The sequence below is a fragment of the Megascapheus bottae genome, chromosome 3 (assembly GCF_031878675.1).
Source record: "Megascapheus bottae isolate mThoBot1 chromosome 3, mThoBot2.hap1, whole genome shotgun sequence".
NCBI classification, from domain to species: Eukaryota; Metazoa; Chordata; class Mammalia; order Rodentia; family Geomyidae; genus Megascapheus; species Megascapheus bottae.
The window spans coordinates 34,001,148-34,018,603 of NC_143511.1; the positions used below are offsets into that span (position 1 = coordinate 34,001,148).

The following is a 17,456-nucleotide window of genomic DNA, read 5'->3' on the forward strand; positions in this document are numbered from 1 at the left end:
CTGCCAACATCAGGAAAGGGGGTGAAGTGACAGCTCCCCAAGACATTGCCTGGGAAGTCCAGAGAACTGGGTACAAGGAGGCAGAGAGCTTGCACTGGAGCAAACAGCCTGAACCCCAGCCCGACATGGCTGGGGCCTGGGGAGGGTTACCAGCCCAAATCCCAGCTTCCGCTGCAGAATGACAAGCGCTACGTGGAGCACAGAGCTTTCAGAATCAGGGTTGGTCCCAGAGCATCCCATGGGCTGGAGGGGAGCTCACCTGGCCTCCAAGGCCTGGACTCCCATCCCTGCCCATGGGACATGCAGAGCAGCTGACCCGCCAGCAGGCATACACCTGTGCCACATGACCATATCCCTGGAAAGTTCTAGAAACCCCTCTGAACTGAGTGAAATCTAAATTGGACTCGTGAATTTGCCAGTAGACTTTTGGCCACTGTGTTTGTGTGTTTTAGATCCCTTTATAGAGGTGTGGGGGCTTTCATTACCCAGAGGCCCACCTCCCTTGACCCTTGCCTGGGAAATGGGGCACAGAGCCACTCTCCTGTCCCATGAGGTCCCCCACGTGTTGCTCTGACAGAGCTGGACACTGGGGGTGAAGGGCTGCCACTCAACCCTAGCCCCGCCCACTTGGACTGCATGCGCCTGCCAAATGACTAGTGGTGTGCATGACATGAGTCCACCCTAAAACATTCAGAGCTCCACCTCAGCCAGCCACGATGCAGAAGACTCCCTGTCAGGTCCCGGCAAGCTAGACCTGTGCCCCGCATCCCAGAATTCCCAGTAGGCAAATGGATGAGAAAAGTCTAAGATCAGCTTGGGATTTTTATTGCTCTTAAAAAGCCCACTCTCATTCAGCATCTGTGGCTCACGCCTGACATCCCAGCAGCTCAGGAGGCTGAGATCTGAGGTTCACTATTCAAAGTCAGCCTGGGCAGAATAATCCAAGAGACTCATCTCCAGTTAACTGGCAAGAACCCAGGATAGAAGCATGGCTCAAGAATTAGAGCACCAGCCAAGGGTTTATTTGTTTGTTTTCTTTAAAGCTGAACAAGAGCATAAAGCCCTGAGTTCAGTATCAGCACAAAAGAGATGAGGAGCCCCTGAGAATCCCCCATGCCACATTCTGAGCAGAAGACCACCAAGTGGCTCTGTGTGTGTGGCTGAAGTCAGTAGGAACAAAGCCCATGGCCCTGTGTCCTTCTTGGACATTGCAAAGCCACCTGGTCAGGCTCGCGGACCCCAGCTGTACATACCAGGGAAATCCACGGGCCCCAGGCTGCCATCCCTCCACAGCTTGAATCCAGCTGTGCTCTGGAGCCAGCAGGTAGGCACTGGGCTCCATAGAGCCCTTCCTCCCCTCGGGGATCCTCCTCCTAGCCCTGCCAGGTGCTTAAAGGTGTGGGGGACAGTCCTGGTGACCCTAGTTCTCCACTCCCTCCCAGCCACGTGGGGAGGTCCCCGCCCTGGGAACTTTGCGTGTGCTCAGTCGCCTCCTCAGGGAGGACAACTTGTCCCCCAGGACCTTGCGCAGCCCCGGGCTGTCCCTGCCACAGGGCAGATCCTGCCTGGTGGCTGGGAGCTGACCTGTGAACAGCTCCCAGCGGTCCATGGCGTCCACGGCTCTGTCTACCTGTGCCAGGTCATCCTCTGTGGCCTCCCTCTCCAGGGCCTGGATGCACATGGCCAGCCATCGCCCATGCTCCTCCAGGTCCTCCTCAGAGCCCCTTGGCCTCAGCATCGCCTCTGACGTTGCCAGGGAGCTCAGCCCTTCCTCAGGGCCCTCAGGAAAGGCATGACCCCACACGTCAGGGGTCAGGGGCTCCGACAGGCTGGTGACAGGCTCCGAGTCACTGTCGCAGCACAGGCCCGAGTCAGCACTGAAGGGCAGTGTGTCCTCAGATGCAGAGTGCTCCCCGGCCTCTGAGCCAGGCCATGGCCCTGTGGCTGCCCGGGTCCAGGCATGGAGTCGCTGAGGGGCAGAGACACGAGTGGAGGCAGCTCAGATCACCACTTGTCTAAGCTCCCCACTAAGCTTGCCCCCCTGGGACTGGTGCCACTGGGCCCTTCTGCCCAGCGCTTCTGCAGACCTGAATGGGTGCACTAGAGTGCCTGCTTGCCTCTCAGGAGCCCAGCACATAGTTTGCCCAGCCATTCCTTGCAGTGAAATTAGATAAAGTCTATTATTGAAGTTATCATTTTAAGGCCAGGCACTGGTGGCTCACACCTATAATTCTAAGTACTCAGGAGGCTAAGATCTGAGGGTCACAGTTCAAAGTCAGCCTGGGCAGGAAAATCCATGAGGCCCTTTTTTGCCAGTCCTAGGGTCTGAACTGTTCTTGGGCTTTTTCAAGGCTAGAGCTCTACTACTTGAGCCACAGTACCACTTCTGGCTTTTTCTATGTAAGTGGTACTGAGAAATGGAACCCGGTCTTTGTGCATGATAGGCAAGCACTCTACCACTAGGCCAAACTACCAACTCCATGAGACTCTTATCTCCAATAAACCACCAGAAAACCAGAAGTGGCGCTATGGTTCAAAATGGTAAAGCATTAGCCTTGAGCAGAAGAGTTTAGGGATAGTTCACAACCAACAAAAAAATGGGGGGAGGGGGAAGAGGCTTGGTCCTCCAGCAAACCACAGCTGTCCCTTTCTGTCTCACAGCCTCACGGGGGGTGGAAGAGCTGGTGCCCACCCTGACTCTCCAGGCGACAAAGATATACCTCCAGGGAACCCTGAGAGCCTACCCTTCCCGGGGGAGCCTATAGAAGGGCAGGGGGTCCCTAGAATCACAGGAGCTAAACCCTGAACACGAAGGTTCTCTTTCCGTGTCTTGTTTTCTAGGTCTTCTGCCTTCCATGAGAATATTTTGTACAGCCAAAGGTGGACAAATGACCACCATGTGCCTTGAATTCTGAGGAACTTCAGAGTTTGCAAACCAGTCTCGCTACTGCTAAGGAAGGAAGCCCTAACCCCATGCTGTGCAGAGAGCTGCCAGCAGAGGGTAGGATGCTTGCACAGCTGCTTCCGGTCCCCTCCCTATCCTCCCAGGGGCTGCCCTGCCTCTGGGCAACTTGTGCGTCACCCGGCCCCAGGTGGACAAGCCACAGGAGGTGTCCAGCTCACCCAGTCCTGATTGTAGACTAAGTTTTGAGGGTCACCTCCAGTGTCTCTCCATGTCATCATGCCCCATCCTCCCACTTTGACACATGCTAGGATGGTGTCGGCCTCTGGGAGCCCAGGGGCGGGGGGGGGGGGGGAGCTGGAGAGGGATCTGGGCCTGCAGGGCCCCGAGGCCCGGCCCCTCCCACTGCATAGGCAGGACCCAGCGGGGCTCACCTTGTACCTGTCCACAAGCCTGAAGCCCAGGATGTGCTGCAGCTTCCGCAGGCAGATGGGGCAGAGGTCCAGGGGCCGCCTCAGCGCCTCGTCCAGGCTGAGCGCCCCCTGCATGAGGCAGTGCAGCCAGCGACAGCTGCCCAGGCCCAGGAGGTGGCAGAGCTCGTGACAGGCAACCTGGAGGGAAGGGGCACTTAGCCTTGCAGCGGTGACTAAAAAGACCCAGAAGCCCCTCAAGGGGGAAGCTGTACCCCTGGGAAGAGGTCCAAACACCCCCTGACCACTCTGGGAAAAGTCAGGCCCTAACCCTGTTGATTCAGAGCTGTGTGGCCTTGGGTGAAACAGGTGGCAGCTCTGAGCCTCAGTTTCCCCACTCTGTAGATGGAGGGCTTCCAGAGGCCACTCCCATCCCCCCACATCCTTCACCCCTTCCTCCTTCCCTCCTCACACCCACCTTACAGCACTGGGCCACATCCAGTGTCCCGCTGCAGTCCTGTGGAGAGGCCTCAGGTCCATTCTCTGCCCCCTGGCCCAGGACAGGCTCAGGGGTGTTGGGCCTCAGGAACTCAGAGAACCTGGCAAAGCTGCAGACACCCACTTCTGGAGAGGGGCAGGGGAGAGAGGCCTCAGAAGCCATCCATCATGTGGCCTGAGGATAAGCCAGCACGTGGAAGCCCTGCCTGGGGTCTGACCACCCACATCTTTGACCCCAGAATGGCCATCTTAGGACCAAAGCCCAGGCTGGGGAAGAAGGTGTCACGTTCATGCGGCTATTTACACGTGTGTGTCACTCTCCTGGGTACTGCCCTCGGGGGCCTCTCCCAGAAGGAGCTGTACCCCCGCTCACCTTGCCCTGGAAGGAACTTGCCAAAGGTGAAGGTCCAGGTGTCGTGTGGGTACAGGTCAGCCAGCGTGAGGCCCAGAACGCACAGCGCGTCCTCTGGCTTGGTGCTCTTCAGGAAAGACAGGAGGCCATCTACAGAGGAAGCCCGCGGTCAGGGCGAGCAGAGCCTGGCCTCCTCTCCCTGGGCTACAATAGGCCTTGGGGTCCAGGACCCCGCAGCGAGGAGCTCTCCCCAGGCCTCAGTTTCCTCATGATCAGGAGAACTGGGCTGTGGGATGGGGAACAGGCAACCAGGGGCCTCACCCTGGGCCCTGGACATGGGTCACCGCACGTGACACAGGGACCTGCAGGTGTGCTGTGGGTTAAGGAGGGAGAGAGGCAGCATGGCCAGTGAGGGCCAAAGAAAGCCACGAAAGGCCACTGGGTGGCTGGGGACAAGGCAACATGGAGGACAGAGGATCATAGGAGAGGACGGGCTTCTGAGGTGCTTTGCTGTAAAGGCTGGGGTCAGAGACAGCAGCTGGCTGGCATCTTCACAGAGTGGGCACAGCTAGAGTGGTGAGGGTGACTCAGGGTGTAACCTGCTTTGACACAGAGTCAGGAGCCCATGAGGAAGGAAGGAGGAGGACTGCAAGACCCCCACTCGAAGCCCCCAATGTCCTTTGGCCTGGTCCCCTACTGTCGAAGGGATGGGGCTCAGTAGGTGTGGACCACACAGGAAAGGGTGGGGGAATGCATGGGGTGACATTCTAAAGCCCCATCTTGCTGCATGGCATCCCCAGGCTTCCGCCCCCCTGGCCTGACCCTCGTTACCCACCTGTGTGGAGCTGGAGCCCGGCTGAGTCCTGGCTGGGCCGTGAGTCGCAGTGGATGGTGTCAGCGGCCACGGAGGGCAGACAGGTGACCCGCAGGCCCAGGAAGAAAGCCTCAGCACAGCTCCGCAGCTGCTCCAGCAGGGGGCGCCCCGGCCCCTCGCTCAGATCTGGGGACAGTGCCCCCATCAGCCCCGCCAGGTAGGCCCTGCCTGCTGGTGCCCACAGCCCAGGGAACCCTGTCTGAACTGCCCTTTGCCCCAGGGGACACCATGGTGTCGGTCCCCACGTCTTCACCCTGGCCTGCCCCAGTAGACTTGCATTCAAATCCTGCCTCTACCCAGGGACCTGGCAGAACCCGCCACCTCCCCAGCCTCAGTTTCTTTGCCTGTCAAATGGGCTGATCCCACCCTCAGCACCCCTAGCCCCTGCCCACACACACACATACATAGGAAGTGGCCTTTGTAAAGCACATAGCAGGATGGGAAGGTGAGATTTTTGTAGAGTTTTTGTTTTTGTTTTCCTAGTTCTGGAGCAGCTTGAACTCAGGGCCTGGCCACTGTCCCTGGGTTTTCTCAAGGCTATCACTCTACCACTTGAGCCACAGCACCACTTCTGGCTTTTTCTGTGTATGTGGTACCAAGGAATTGAACCCAGGGCTTTGTGCATGCTAGGCAAGCACTCTGCTTCTAGGCCAGGCTCCTGGCCTGATTTTGGTACTGGAGTTTGAACTCAGAACCTTGTACCTGCTAGGCAGGCTCTGCTGTTGAGCTGTATCCCCAGCCCCATTATTCATGTCAGTTTATTTTTCAGAAGGGAATGTTAGGTTTTTGCTTGGGCCACCCTCAGACTTCAATTCTCCTGTCTCTACCTGCTGTGTAGCTGGGATTACAGGTATGAGCCACCACACTCCGTTTGATTTGGACAGATGTGGGCAGAACCAGACACTGACAGAAGGCAGTACCTGGGTGACTTGGCTTCCTAACTGGTGCCCAGATGGGGTGGGTGAGGCCTGAGCAGGCCAGGGTCCCCACTGTCCCACCATTCTCCCGCTGTGCCTCCCCCATCACTCCCCCTCCCATACCTATTGGCTGCAGGTAAATGTGCTTCCGAGCAGGGCAGGGCTTGCGGTGCTGCAGGGAAGTGTGGAAGGTCTGGAAGTCTTCGGGAGCTTCTGGACGGCTCAGAAGCCAATCGAAGGCAGAGTGGATGAGCAGCGGGCGGAAGAGCGTCCTCCAGGGGCTGTAGGCCTCAGCCAGGAAGAGCCTCTCAGCCGGGGAGAAGGCGGAGGCATAGTTCTGCTGCAGGGCCTCATCGCTGGAGACCAGGGCATCCTTCAGGGCCCGGGGCCCAAAGCTGAACTCCTGGGCTGGTCTACACTGCAGCATGGTGGGCAGTGGAGCCCCTCTCACTGCCCATGAACTTCCCAGGGTCTGGAACCTTCCTTCAGGTTGAGAGTGGCTGCTAATGGCTCTCAGCAGGCTGGCACCTGGTTCTGTCTGGCCACTGGATGGGCGAGATGAGGGGAGGCGTGGGTACTGCCAGGCCTACAGTCACCTATGGGGACGCCCAGGGCAGGGTCATGGCTGGGCACAGCAGGCCTGCCATGTCACAGAAGGGCTGGCTCCCCCAGAACCAGGCACCCTAGGATAGGGCTTCCCTCTGGCTGGCAGAGGGCATTATGTGTGTGTATGTGGTACTGGAGGTTAGAACTCAGAGCTTTGTGTTTTTTAGGCAAGGGCTCTAAACCACTGCCCCACGCACCCAGGCTTTTGCCTTGGTTATGTTTCAGATGGGGTCTTGGGTTTTTCCGGAGTCGACAATATCAGGCCATTGTCCTGCCAGGCCACCCGTGGCTCAGTTACAGGTGCGAACCACTTTGTGCTGTTTCCCACCGCTTTCCCAAGTCTCCACCACGCACAGGCACCCATGTCTCTTTCTCGAAGATTCCTACATGGGGAAATGCCCCCAGCAAGTGTTTAAAACACCTCACCTTTCAATACCAGCTCCCTTTCCAGAAAGATGGGGTTCTCCCCCTCACAGTCACCAGCAAATAAAAGAACATGACTCACGCCTGCCATCCCAGCCACTCAGGGGATTGAGAATCAGAACTAGGCCAGGCAGACACGTCCAAGAGATTCTACCTCCAGTTAGCCAGCAAAAAGCTGGGCTAGAGGCTAACTCAGGTAGTAGAGAACTAGCCATGACCAAGAAGGCTGAGCTGAATGTGAGGCCAAGTTCAAAGCTGGCATCACACACACACCTGCCACATGAACACTTAAATACCAAGGTCACAGGCTCCTCATTAGGTAACCTTGGGTTCTTTGCAGTCTGAGCCCATTCCCAGATGCCCACCACCAGATGGCAGGACACTTCTTGACTCCTGTCCTCACCTGGGGTGCTCAGGACAATTGTGGTGTGCTTAACAGGGCAAGAAACCTGCTTTCTGGTGAAGGATGAGATAGCCAGGGGTCAAGCAGGGGGCCAGAAAGAACAGTGAGAAGGCCAGGCATAATGGTACACACTTGTAATCTCAGCTATTCGGGAGGCAGGATGGAAGGATGGTGGCTCCTATCAGTTAGATCTCACTCAAAGAACAAGCCAACCCTAGTGATTCACAACTGTAATCCTAGCTATGTGTGAGGAATGTTTAAGGACTCGTCCTGGCAAAATCTGAAGACTAGCTGGGCGCTGGTGACAAACCTATAATCCTGACTACCAATAATGGGAGACTATTTGGAAGAAAAAACAAAAGCTAAAAGCAAAAAGGGCTGGGGGTCCTGAGTTCAATCCCCAGTAGATTTAAAGCACAATCAAATATTTTAAATAGCCAGGTGCCAATGGCTCATGCCTGGAATCCTACCTACTCAGGAGGCTGAGATCTGAGGATCATGGTTCAGAGCCAGCCCCAGCACTAAAGTCAATGAGACTCTTATCTCCAACTAACCACCAGAAAACTGGAAGTGGAGCTGTGGCTCAAGAGATTGGGCGGTAGCCTTGAGCTGAAGAGCTCAGGGACAGCGCCCAGGCCCAGAGTTCAAGTCCCATGACGACCATTACCACCACCACCACCAAAAATCCCATGATCCCTCCCAGTGTGCAGTTCTGCAGTCAGGGGTCTCCTCCAGGGCACAGGAAGTGAGTGAGACAGCCTGGGAGGCAGGGGGCAGGCAGGAGTATGAGAGGATGAAGCCTAGTCCTCTCTACCCTTCACACTTCTCAGGCCCTGGGGTCAGACACCACAGCCTACTTTACAGAACCTCAGTCCTAACGCCCATCAAAAGCCCTCAGACTCACCCAGAGATTATCTGGGCCACCATTCAGTCACGGGGGGGGGGGGGGGAGAGGCGGGGCAGCAAGGTCCACCCTTACCATTACCCAGTGGCCATCACACACCCTAGGATGGGGCAGCGCCACAGAAATCTCCAGGGAGGCTGACACCCTCTACCAAGGTGCTGCCTGGAACCAGACCTCTGACCTTTAACCCCATGTGCCTCATCTCCTCCCAGGGACAGCCATGGGGTGCTGTCTGCCTTCTGCAGAGGAGGGGAGAGGAGAGGCAGGGAGGGGAGAGAAGAGGCAAGGAGGGGAGGGGGGGAGGAAGAGGAGGGAAGGGGAGAGGGAGAGGGGAGAGGGAAAGGGAAGGGAGGGGAGGGGAAGGGAGGGGAGGGGGGGTCCAGTCATCCAGCCCGCCCGCTGCCCTGAGCGCCTGACTCCCAGTGTAACTCACCAGTCTATTTCTGTCCTGGGTGTTGTCACCCTGTGGCTGCTCTCCGTGCCTCCCCACGCAGCCCCACTCGCCGCCCTCAGCCACCCTGAGCTGCCTGGTTATTGGAACAGGCAGAGACAGGCCCCTCCCTCCTCACCCGTCCTTCTATGAAGACCCCCATAGGTTGTGTGTGTGCCGGTCCTCAGGCTTGAACTCTGGGCTGAGCGCTGCCCTGGAGCTCTTTTGGCTAGAGCGCTACCACTTGAGCCACAGTGCCACTTCCAGCTTTTTGATAACTAAATGGAGCCTGGGCTGGCTTTGAACTGCGATCCTAGGCCCTCGGTCTCCTGAGTAGCTAGGATTATAGGTGTGAGCCACGGCACCCGGCTCTAGTCTGGTTTTATCTGTGAGCATTTATAATATAAATATATAAACATATAAAGAGTGGAAAGTCCCCCACTCCACCAGCCACCACAGCCACAGCCCAGCAGCTGCGACCGCCCCACTCAGCACTGCCACCCAGCCCTTCCAGAAGCTCCGCACAGCGCCTAGGGGAGCTCAGAGGGCACAAGAGGGGAAACTGAGGCTTGGACCCCAGTCTCCTGGGTGCCCTCCTCCCTTACCAGAGCCCCAGATTTCCTTCCCAGCCTCAACCGGATTCACAGCCTGCAGGCTGGTAAAATTGAGGTCACCTCTGCAAAATCCCTCCCAATCCCCCCTTTTTTCATACTGGGGCCCCCATGCCAGATTTGCTTCCCAGGGCCCTGGCGCTGCACCCCATCCCCCCTTCCCGGTGGTTACCTGGTGGGCACCAATGCCTCTGATGCACGTCCTGGGGAGGAGCCCTCCCAGGCCCCCTGACACCCCAATGGGAAGGCCTCCCTTCCTAGGGCGCCTGGCCCTGTGCCCTGCCTCCCTCTGCCTGCTGTTCCCAGCTGGCAGGTGACAGAGTAGAGTCCCCAGCCTGGGAGATGGCAACACACAGCGGGGGCGGGGTGGGGTGGGGAGAACAGCCAGCTCAGGGGATGCTGTGTCCCTTCGGGTCCACCCTTGTCTGTCCTCACCACTGTGATGCCTGGAGAGGCTGCAGCAATCCATTTGGGGCTCCCCTGCTCCCCACACCCCTCCTCCCCCTTCCCCCCCATCCAGGAAGTCCTCTAGACTTGCTCAGTCAAGAAGACCAGAGAGGTGTGATGGGGGCAGGGTGGGGGTGGGGCCCCAGGCAGGATCTAGGCCAAAGTGCAAAGGGGGAAGGGGGTGGCAGAGGACTTAACTAAAAGCCAGTGGGAAAGGTAAAGGCAAGCTGCCCAGGAAATGCCCGGCAATGTGCAAGTGTGGCCCCTACCCTAGGACAGCAGTCCAGCCCTGTCACCACCCCTAGACCCTAGGAAAGGTGACCAGATCTGCCCAGCCAAGGCCAGGCCAGGCAATCTACCTGCTCCCAGGGCATCTAGCAGGAAATGACAGTGTGTCCCCATGAGATGAGCAAGGAGACCCCAGTGGCAGAACTGAGACAGAGCCTTCCCAACACACCTGCCCCATGCTCCTGTTCCTCTTCTGGAACATTCTTCTCTCCCTACCAGCCTCCAGGAGCCTCCCTGACCTGAAGCCCCAGCCCCCTTCACACCCCATCCTAACCAACATGCCAGGGGCAGTGTTCAGCCATGCACAAACTAGAAGTTGGAGGCTTGCAGTACAGATGTCAAGCTCTACCATGCTTTACCCCTCCCCCTCCCTGTCCCCTTCACACATAACAGAAGCATGACGGTATGAAGGTATGGCTCCAGGGGTAGGGCACCTACCTAACAGGCATGAGGCCTTGAGTTCAAACCTCACACCACCCAAAAAATGAATAGTGACGAGAACAGTGGCTCTGTTCTGTCCTTTGCAGAGTCATGGGTACAAGCCTGAGGCGGTGCAAGGTTTAAGGCTGTGAACTCTGTGGCCACCAGGCTCCGTCTGTGTGCCCATACTATCTGGAGTACGGGGTGGGCTAGAACAGGGCTGGCATCATGGAGGAGACAAACTCCCCCCAAACCCCTGTCCCTTCCCCCATCACCCAGCTCGGCATGGAGACTGCCCGGCAACCTGCCTGGCTTAATTTTATTCTATTTGTGCAGTATTGGGATCTGAGCCACATCAACAGTCCCTTTTGTTTTAGTTATTGTTCAGACAGTCTCATGCTTGGGGCCCAGGGCTCAGCCAGGATACCTTCTCCAACCCCTGCCTCCTGAGGAGCCAGGATTACAGGCATCAACCACCATGCCTGGCTTAAATCTTTTTCCTTTTCTATTTTGTCAGCTGTGGCGCTGGGTGCTGTCCGCAAGGTTTTCAGCTCAAGGTTAATGTTCTATCACCTTAAGTCACAGTGTCACTTCCAGTTCATTGGAGATATGAATCTTATGGACTTTTATGCCTGGGCTGGCTTTGAACCTTCATCCTCAGATCTCAACCTCTCGAGTAACTAGGATGGCAGGAGTGAGCGACTGGTACCCAGCCTGGCTTAAATCACTTTTTTGCCCATCCTGGGACTTTTACTCGGGTTCTGGGCACTGTCGTTGAGTTTTCTCAAGGTTAGCATTCTACCACTTGAGCCACAGCACCACTTCTGGCTTTTTCTATGTATTTGTTACCAAGGAATGGAACCCAGGGCTTCGTGCCACTAGGCCACACTCCAAGCCTCTGGCTTAAATCTTTCAAGAGTGTCCCCTACAGAGTCTACACTGCCCTGGCTGTGGCCCTCGGGGCCTTCCTGGGCCTAGCAACCTTGCCCCAACAGCTGGTGCCATGCTTGGTTTCATGGATGAAGCTCCCTACTTGGGACATTTTGGTTTCCCAGTTTCTCACAATTATCATCATTGCAATAAGTAACATTGTCTCCCACATCTTGTCACAGGCAACTGGTGATTTTCCCCCTCTGGGATAAATGTCTATGAATAGATTCTGGCTTAACAATGCTACTCATCTGATAGGGATGTTTCTGTTGGGACATAACTCTTATTCTGTCTTCTAACTGGTTATTAAGGAGGAGTTGCTGAACATCGGCAGGACAGGAGCCACTGAGGCAGAAACCATTGCACACCTCTGCAAGCTACAGGCTTAGCATGGGAACCTGGAAGTCAACAGTGGACAAGGGCCCTCGGGGCTCAACTGGCAGGACCCACGGGGGACAGCCATGAGTTGTGCAAGTGGGAAGCATTAAAAAAAAAATGTAAGACGGGCTCATGCCCGTCATCCTAACTACTCAGGAGGCTGAGATCTGAGGATCAAGGTTCAAAGCCAGCCCAGGCACAAAAGGACCTGAGACTCTGATCTCCAATTATCCTCTAGAAAATGGGAAGTGCAGCTTGGCTCAAGGGTAAGTCGGTTGCTTTGAGTTGAAGAGCTCATGGACAGTGCCCAGGCCCAGAGTTCAAGCCCTATGACTCCCCTGCCAATCAAAACAAAACAAAACAAAACAAAAACACGTAAGAAGCCAGGACTTGGTGGCTCATGTCTGTCATCCTAGCTACTCAGGAAGCTGAGATTTGAGGATTGTGGTTCAAAGCCAACCTAGGTTCAAGTCTATGAGACTTTTTTTTTTTTTTGGCCAGTCCTGGGGCTTGAACTCAAGGCCTGGGCACTGTCCTTGGGCTTTCTCACTTGAGCCATACCACCATGTCCGGCTTTTTCTGTATATGTGGTAGCAAGACTCAGGGCTTTGTGCAGGCTAGGCAAGTACTCTTCGGCTAGGCCACACTCGGGCCCAGTCTGTGAGACTCTTATCTCCAATTAACCACCAGAAAACTGGAAGTAGAGCTGTGGTTCAAAGTAGTAGAGCGCTTGTCCTTGAGCAAAAAGAGCTCAGGGACAGCACCCAGGCCCTGAGTTCAAGCCCCACAACTGGCCAAATAAATAAATAAATAAAAACCATGTGAAGGTTAAGGGGAAAGGGAGAATAAAAACAACATAGGACTGTTCTTGGCTCACAGTGGGTCTTCTAACTCGGGCAGCCATTCACTCAGCAAACAGTGCTTATGTCGGGTGCTGGACTTCAGGCCAGGAACTCCATGGCTCTAGCCAGGATGGAGGGCAGGATCAGGCCAGCATGACAAGGACAAGGCTGTGGGGGAGATGGAGCAGCTGAGTGGCTCCTAGAGAGAGTGTATGGGGTGCAGACCGAGTAGGTGGGGGACACTGAGGAATAGGGAGTCGAGGGCTTGGAACAAAGGCAGGAGGCCACGGACAACTGAAGGGGGCTCCCAGCATGCACTGGTAGCCACTTGGGGCAATGAGACCTGGGGAAAGGCCAGAGCCTCTGTGTGTGTGTGTGTGTGTGTGTGTGTGTGTGTGTATGAGTATGATGGACAGCTAGCCTCCCACCCACAGCTTTAAGACCTCCTCCAGGTCAGGGAACTTCCAGTTTGTGCCTCAGTGTCACTAGGCCTCCCTAGCCCACGGGCTACAACAGCTGTCCCTGGAATGAATGGGCTTCATGCTTCCAGGAGTCCCCATGCTGGACGCCGTGAGGACCTGGCCCGTGCCTGCTTTGCTGGGGACCCCAGTCCCCTGGAGCTCCAGCCCTCCTACCCCCTCCTAAGGAAGCTGAGTACCCTCCTGACACCTGCATATGGAGCAGAAGCCCCTGGATGCAGAGCGCATCGTGCCCACCCTGGCCGGGGCCCGCTGCCAGCTTCCAGCCTGTGAGTGTGAGGCTACCCTGTGAGCCACTGGATTAGTATTCACCCCAGGTGCCCAGCTCTGAAAGGTCTTATTCCTTCTAGGGAGCAGCTGAGAAGGCGGTGTGCCCTCCCTTCACATACACACACACACACACACACACACACACACACACACACAGGCCCTTACACTATTTGCCACATGGCTGGAAGGAAGCTATCTCCAATAACAGAGTAAAGGAAGGGTCTGTGGTCTCCCTAGGACTCAGCCAAGGCTGGCTGGCTGGCTGGGGAGGGGTTCTGCCCAACTCTGTCCCAGCCTCAGTCTGTGTATCTCTCTGTCTATCTCTCTCCTGCCCCTCCCCCTCTCCTTGGCAGTCTGCTCTCTCTGCCATGGCCTCTCTCCCTCTGCCCACCCTCATGGCTGTGTTCAGTCACAAGTAGGGACAACACCCACCTGTTGCTTCTGAAAGAGAAAAAAAGAGATCTGGGCAGGAGCCAGCTGCTGAGACAAACCTGTTCCCCTGGTCAGAGTCCCCATGCCCCCTTTATGCCCATCACATGCCCTGCAGGGGTTCCCTTGGCTCTGGGCCATGGGTCCTCTAGCCCCAGCAACAAGCACATCACCGTGGCACTCTGAGATGGGCACTCTGCCTGTGAGGGTGGGCAGGACAGCACCTGCCGGTCTCTGAGAACAAGCAGGGCTGACTAGGGAGGAGGCCCCCACCCCCAGCCTGTGGCCTTGGCCCCCTGTGCTGTGCCAGGCACCAACAGGGCCTGTCACCTGAGGTTGGAGAGGCCCCAAGTTACAGAACCTTCTCCATCAGTGTTCCAGCCCCCAGAGCCTTCTCACCCCATGGACCCACATGGCCAGCAGGCCTCTGATCAGCCAGGCCCACTACCTCTGATTCCCTGCCGCCAGCCTGAGCCCTGGGTCTCTGACTCCCTCTTAGAGGTGACCTGCTCCCTAGAACCCCAAGGCTCCCTGGCTTTCCACAACCTGCCCCGACCAGAAATACCTATGCCTCCTTACCTCTCCCCATGGCTTCCCAACTCCGGGATCCCCAGCCTCAAAGATGTCTCTTCCTGGTACCCCCACCCCAAATGGCTCCCTAAACTGGGATGAGGCCCTGCTCCAGGGAATGCTGCCACCCTGCCCTTCCTCCCCTCCACAGGTGCAGCCCCATCCCCTCCCCTCTGTGGGACCACTCCCACCCCCTGGGGGCATCAGGCCCAGGGCTGCCTCCTCCCAGACACCCCCCTCCTACCCCCCGGCCCCCCCTCCCCCCCGGTCATGCACACCCAGGCACACTTGTAGAATTACCTGGTCAGTGGTTGTCTTCGGCCCAGAGCTGCATACAGCAGGCAGGGAGGGTGGCCATGGGCATCTCAGCACAGAGTCAAGATAGGCAGGCAGCCACACAGGACCTTGTCACCCACGCTCCCCTTTGCACATACCCAGCACCTCTGCCGCACATGTGGACACGGCTCCCCTGTGCTCATGCATGCACACCCATGCACACCCATGCATGCACACATGTGCAAGCTGAAGCATGCATGCCTGGACCAGCACTGACCACCCACTCCACATCCACCCTGGGCCCTGGCTCACCCACACATGCCACACTCCGCCAGGCGTGCTGGCTCTTGCCATTCCACGGCGTCACTCCAATGGGCGCCGGGAGCTGGATAGCACAAGCGGCTGTTGGCTGCTTCTGCCTGCCAGCATTTGCCAAGCAGTTTCCATGGCGACACATCTTGGCTCTGACAGGAACTGATGAGAACGGGGAAGAGGGTCCCCACGGAGGGGGTGAGGTAGGAGGTCTCTGAGTCCTTTGGTGCTGACACAAATACACAGAGGACCCCACAAGTGGAGGCACCCTCCACCCAAACTAGGCTTGCACCCCAAGGAGATGCTCAGGCTCCTCCTCTGGGCCTGGCACAGAAACTAACTATGGTTATTCAGTCATTCAACAAACCTCCAGCTATTCTGTGTGGATACTAGGGTTGCAATGCTTGTAGAAGCTGGACTTCCAAAGGGATGAAGTCCTAAGCCTGGGCCGGGAGTTTGGCCTAGTGGTTAAAGTGTTTGCCTAGCATGCATGAAGACCCGGGTTCGATTCCTCGGTACCACATATAGAAAAAAGCCGGAAGTGGTGCTGAGGCTCAAGTGGTAGAGCTCTAGCCTTGAGAAAGTCCAAGGACAGTGCTCGGGTCCTGAGCTCAAGCCCAGGACTGGTGAAAAAAAAAAAAAAGTCCTAAGCCTAGAGAGGTGGCTCCTTACTACTCAGGAGGTAGAGATCTAAGGATCAAGGTTCAAAGCCAGACTGGGCAGACAAACCCAAGAGACATCTCCAATTAACCAGCAAAAAACTGTTAGTAGAACTATGGCTCAAGTGGTAGAACACCAGCTTTGAGTGAAAAGGTAAGAGCATGAAGCCCATAGTTTAAGTCCCAGCATAGGTATAACCCCCCCCCACCCGCAAAAAAAAATAAAAGACCTAGCTAGGTGCTGGTGGTCACACCTGTAATCCCAGCTAGTCAAGAGGCTGAAATCTGAGGAACATGATCCAAAGCCAGCCCAGGCAGGAAAGTCCTTAAGACTTCTAACCACCAGAAAACCGAAGAGTTGCTGTGGCTCGAAGTGGTAGAGCACTAGCTTTGAGCAAAAGAGCTCAGGGACAGCATTCAGGCCCCGAGTTCAATCCTATGGCCAACCAAAAAAACAAACACCCAACTCTGAACCAGGGTGCCCTTGGTCCCTAGAACAGCCAGCCAGCATTCTTCTCTGAGGCATCTACAGTGTGAGGGTGCTGAGTCCCCCATTCCTCTAGGAGTCACCATGCCTCTGCCATGCATTTTCTAAGCTTGGAGCACCCTTGTAGAGGCCAGCTTGTGCCAGCTAGCCCCAGTCAACCTTCTGTGGACCACCGGTCATGTGTGACCCCAGAATAGCCCATCAATCATTTGGAAATAAGATGATTTAGGGCTAGTTGTTACATAGTGCTAGCATACCGACGCACCGTTGTTCCAGGGCCCTGGCTAGCAGTCCCCTAGTCTTATGGTCAGCATCCAGGTGAGGGGGAGTGTACTGGGCCTCCAGCTCTGCTGGCCCCCAGAGCTGTGGGTGGAGCATGTGGGGATGAAGAGGCTTTCCTACAATCTAGTCCACACCAGTGAAATCTGCATAGCAACAGTGTTGTCACCAGTTGCTGCTGCACCCTCATTGGACAGGCCAGCCAGCCTCTATACTGTTTGGTTGGTATCCTTCTGCCAATACAATAAATTCACTGCTCCACACTTCAGGGAACCACAGGAAAGATGGGTGTGGTCCGGAGGATGGGGGAGAGTGTTCCTAGAAGCAGGCCACAGGTCTCTCTAGCAGATTTGAGAACCACACAGCATGATTTAAGGAGTCACCAATCAGCAATACTTACTATTCAATTTGATGCCTCTTGCAGGGTCCACCTTAATCTCAAGATCCCCAGAGAATTGCTCAAAAGCCCCAGGAAATTCCTTCCAAGAATCCTATGGCCACTTAAAGGGCCACCACAGAATTCCTTCAAAGCCTTGAACCACGAGCTGTGAGGAGCTGTATGGTCAGGCCCTGGGTGGCAAGTGCCAGGCACTCAGCATGACCACAGTACCCAGTGTCTAGCAGCTAGGCAACTGTGCAGCTGGGACCTGGAGAGCAGAACACAGATGGTGACATGTACAGCTACAGGCTTGGCCCACCAGAGCCCCTCATACATGAGGACCAATGTTGTGACTGGAGCCCTAGAGGACGGAGGTTCAAGGCTGATGATGAAAAAGCACAGGGTAAAGGTGATGGGGCCCCATCTGTCCACCCAGAAGTGAGCCACCTAACAAAAAAGCACAGAGCCGGGCATGGTGGCTCACGTCTGTATTCCTAGCCACTCAGGAGGCTGAGATCTGAGGATCATGGTTCAAAGTCAGCCCAGACACTAAAGTCCATGAAACTCTTATCTCCAATTCACCACCAGAAAACCAGAAGTGACGTTGTGGCTCAAGGGGTAGGGTGGTAGCCTTGAGATGAAGAGCTAAGGGACAGTGCCCAGGCCCAGAGTTCAAGCCCC

The 17,456-nt window shown here is 56.2% G+C and overlaps 1 protein-coding gene across 2 annotated transcripts; it reads right to left on the minus strand.

Annotated features, from left to right (window-relative positions):
• Nucleotides 1-826: 826 nt before the first annotated feature.
• Amz1 (archaelysin family metallopeptidase 1) lies at nucleotides 827-15,044 on the minus strand. Of its 2 annotated transcripts, none has more exons than XM_090329082.1 (7): nucleotides 14,684-15,044; nucleotides 6,077-6,498; nucleotides 4,998-5,162; nucleotides 4,184-4,312; nucleotides 3,791-3,936; nucleotides 3,337-3,513; nucleotides 827-1,969 (listed from the first exon to the last, which is right to left on the minus strand). In XM_090329082.1, the coding sequence occupies exons 2-7, from the start codon at nucleotides 6,378-6,380 to the stop codon at nucleotides 1,421-1,423; spliced, it is 1,470 nt and encodes a 489-aa protein (XP_090185208.1). In that variant the 5' UTR covers nucleotides 6,381-6,498; nucleotides 14,684-15,044; the 3' UTR covers nucleotides 827-1,420. The 2 variants fall into 2 exon arrangements, with proteins under 2 accessions (XP_090185208.1, XP_090185207.1); XM_090329081.1 differs by having other exon boundaries at nucleotides 14,972-15,041.
• Nucleotides 15,045-17,456: the final 2,412 nt, after the last annotated feature.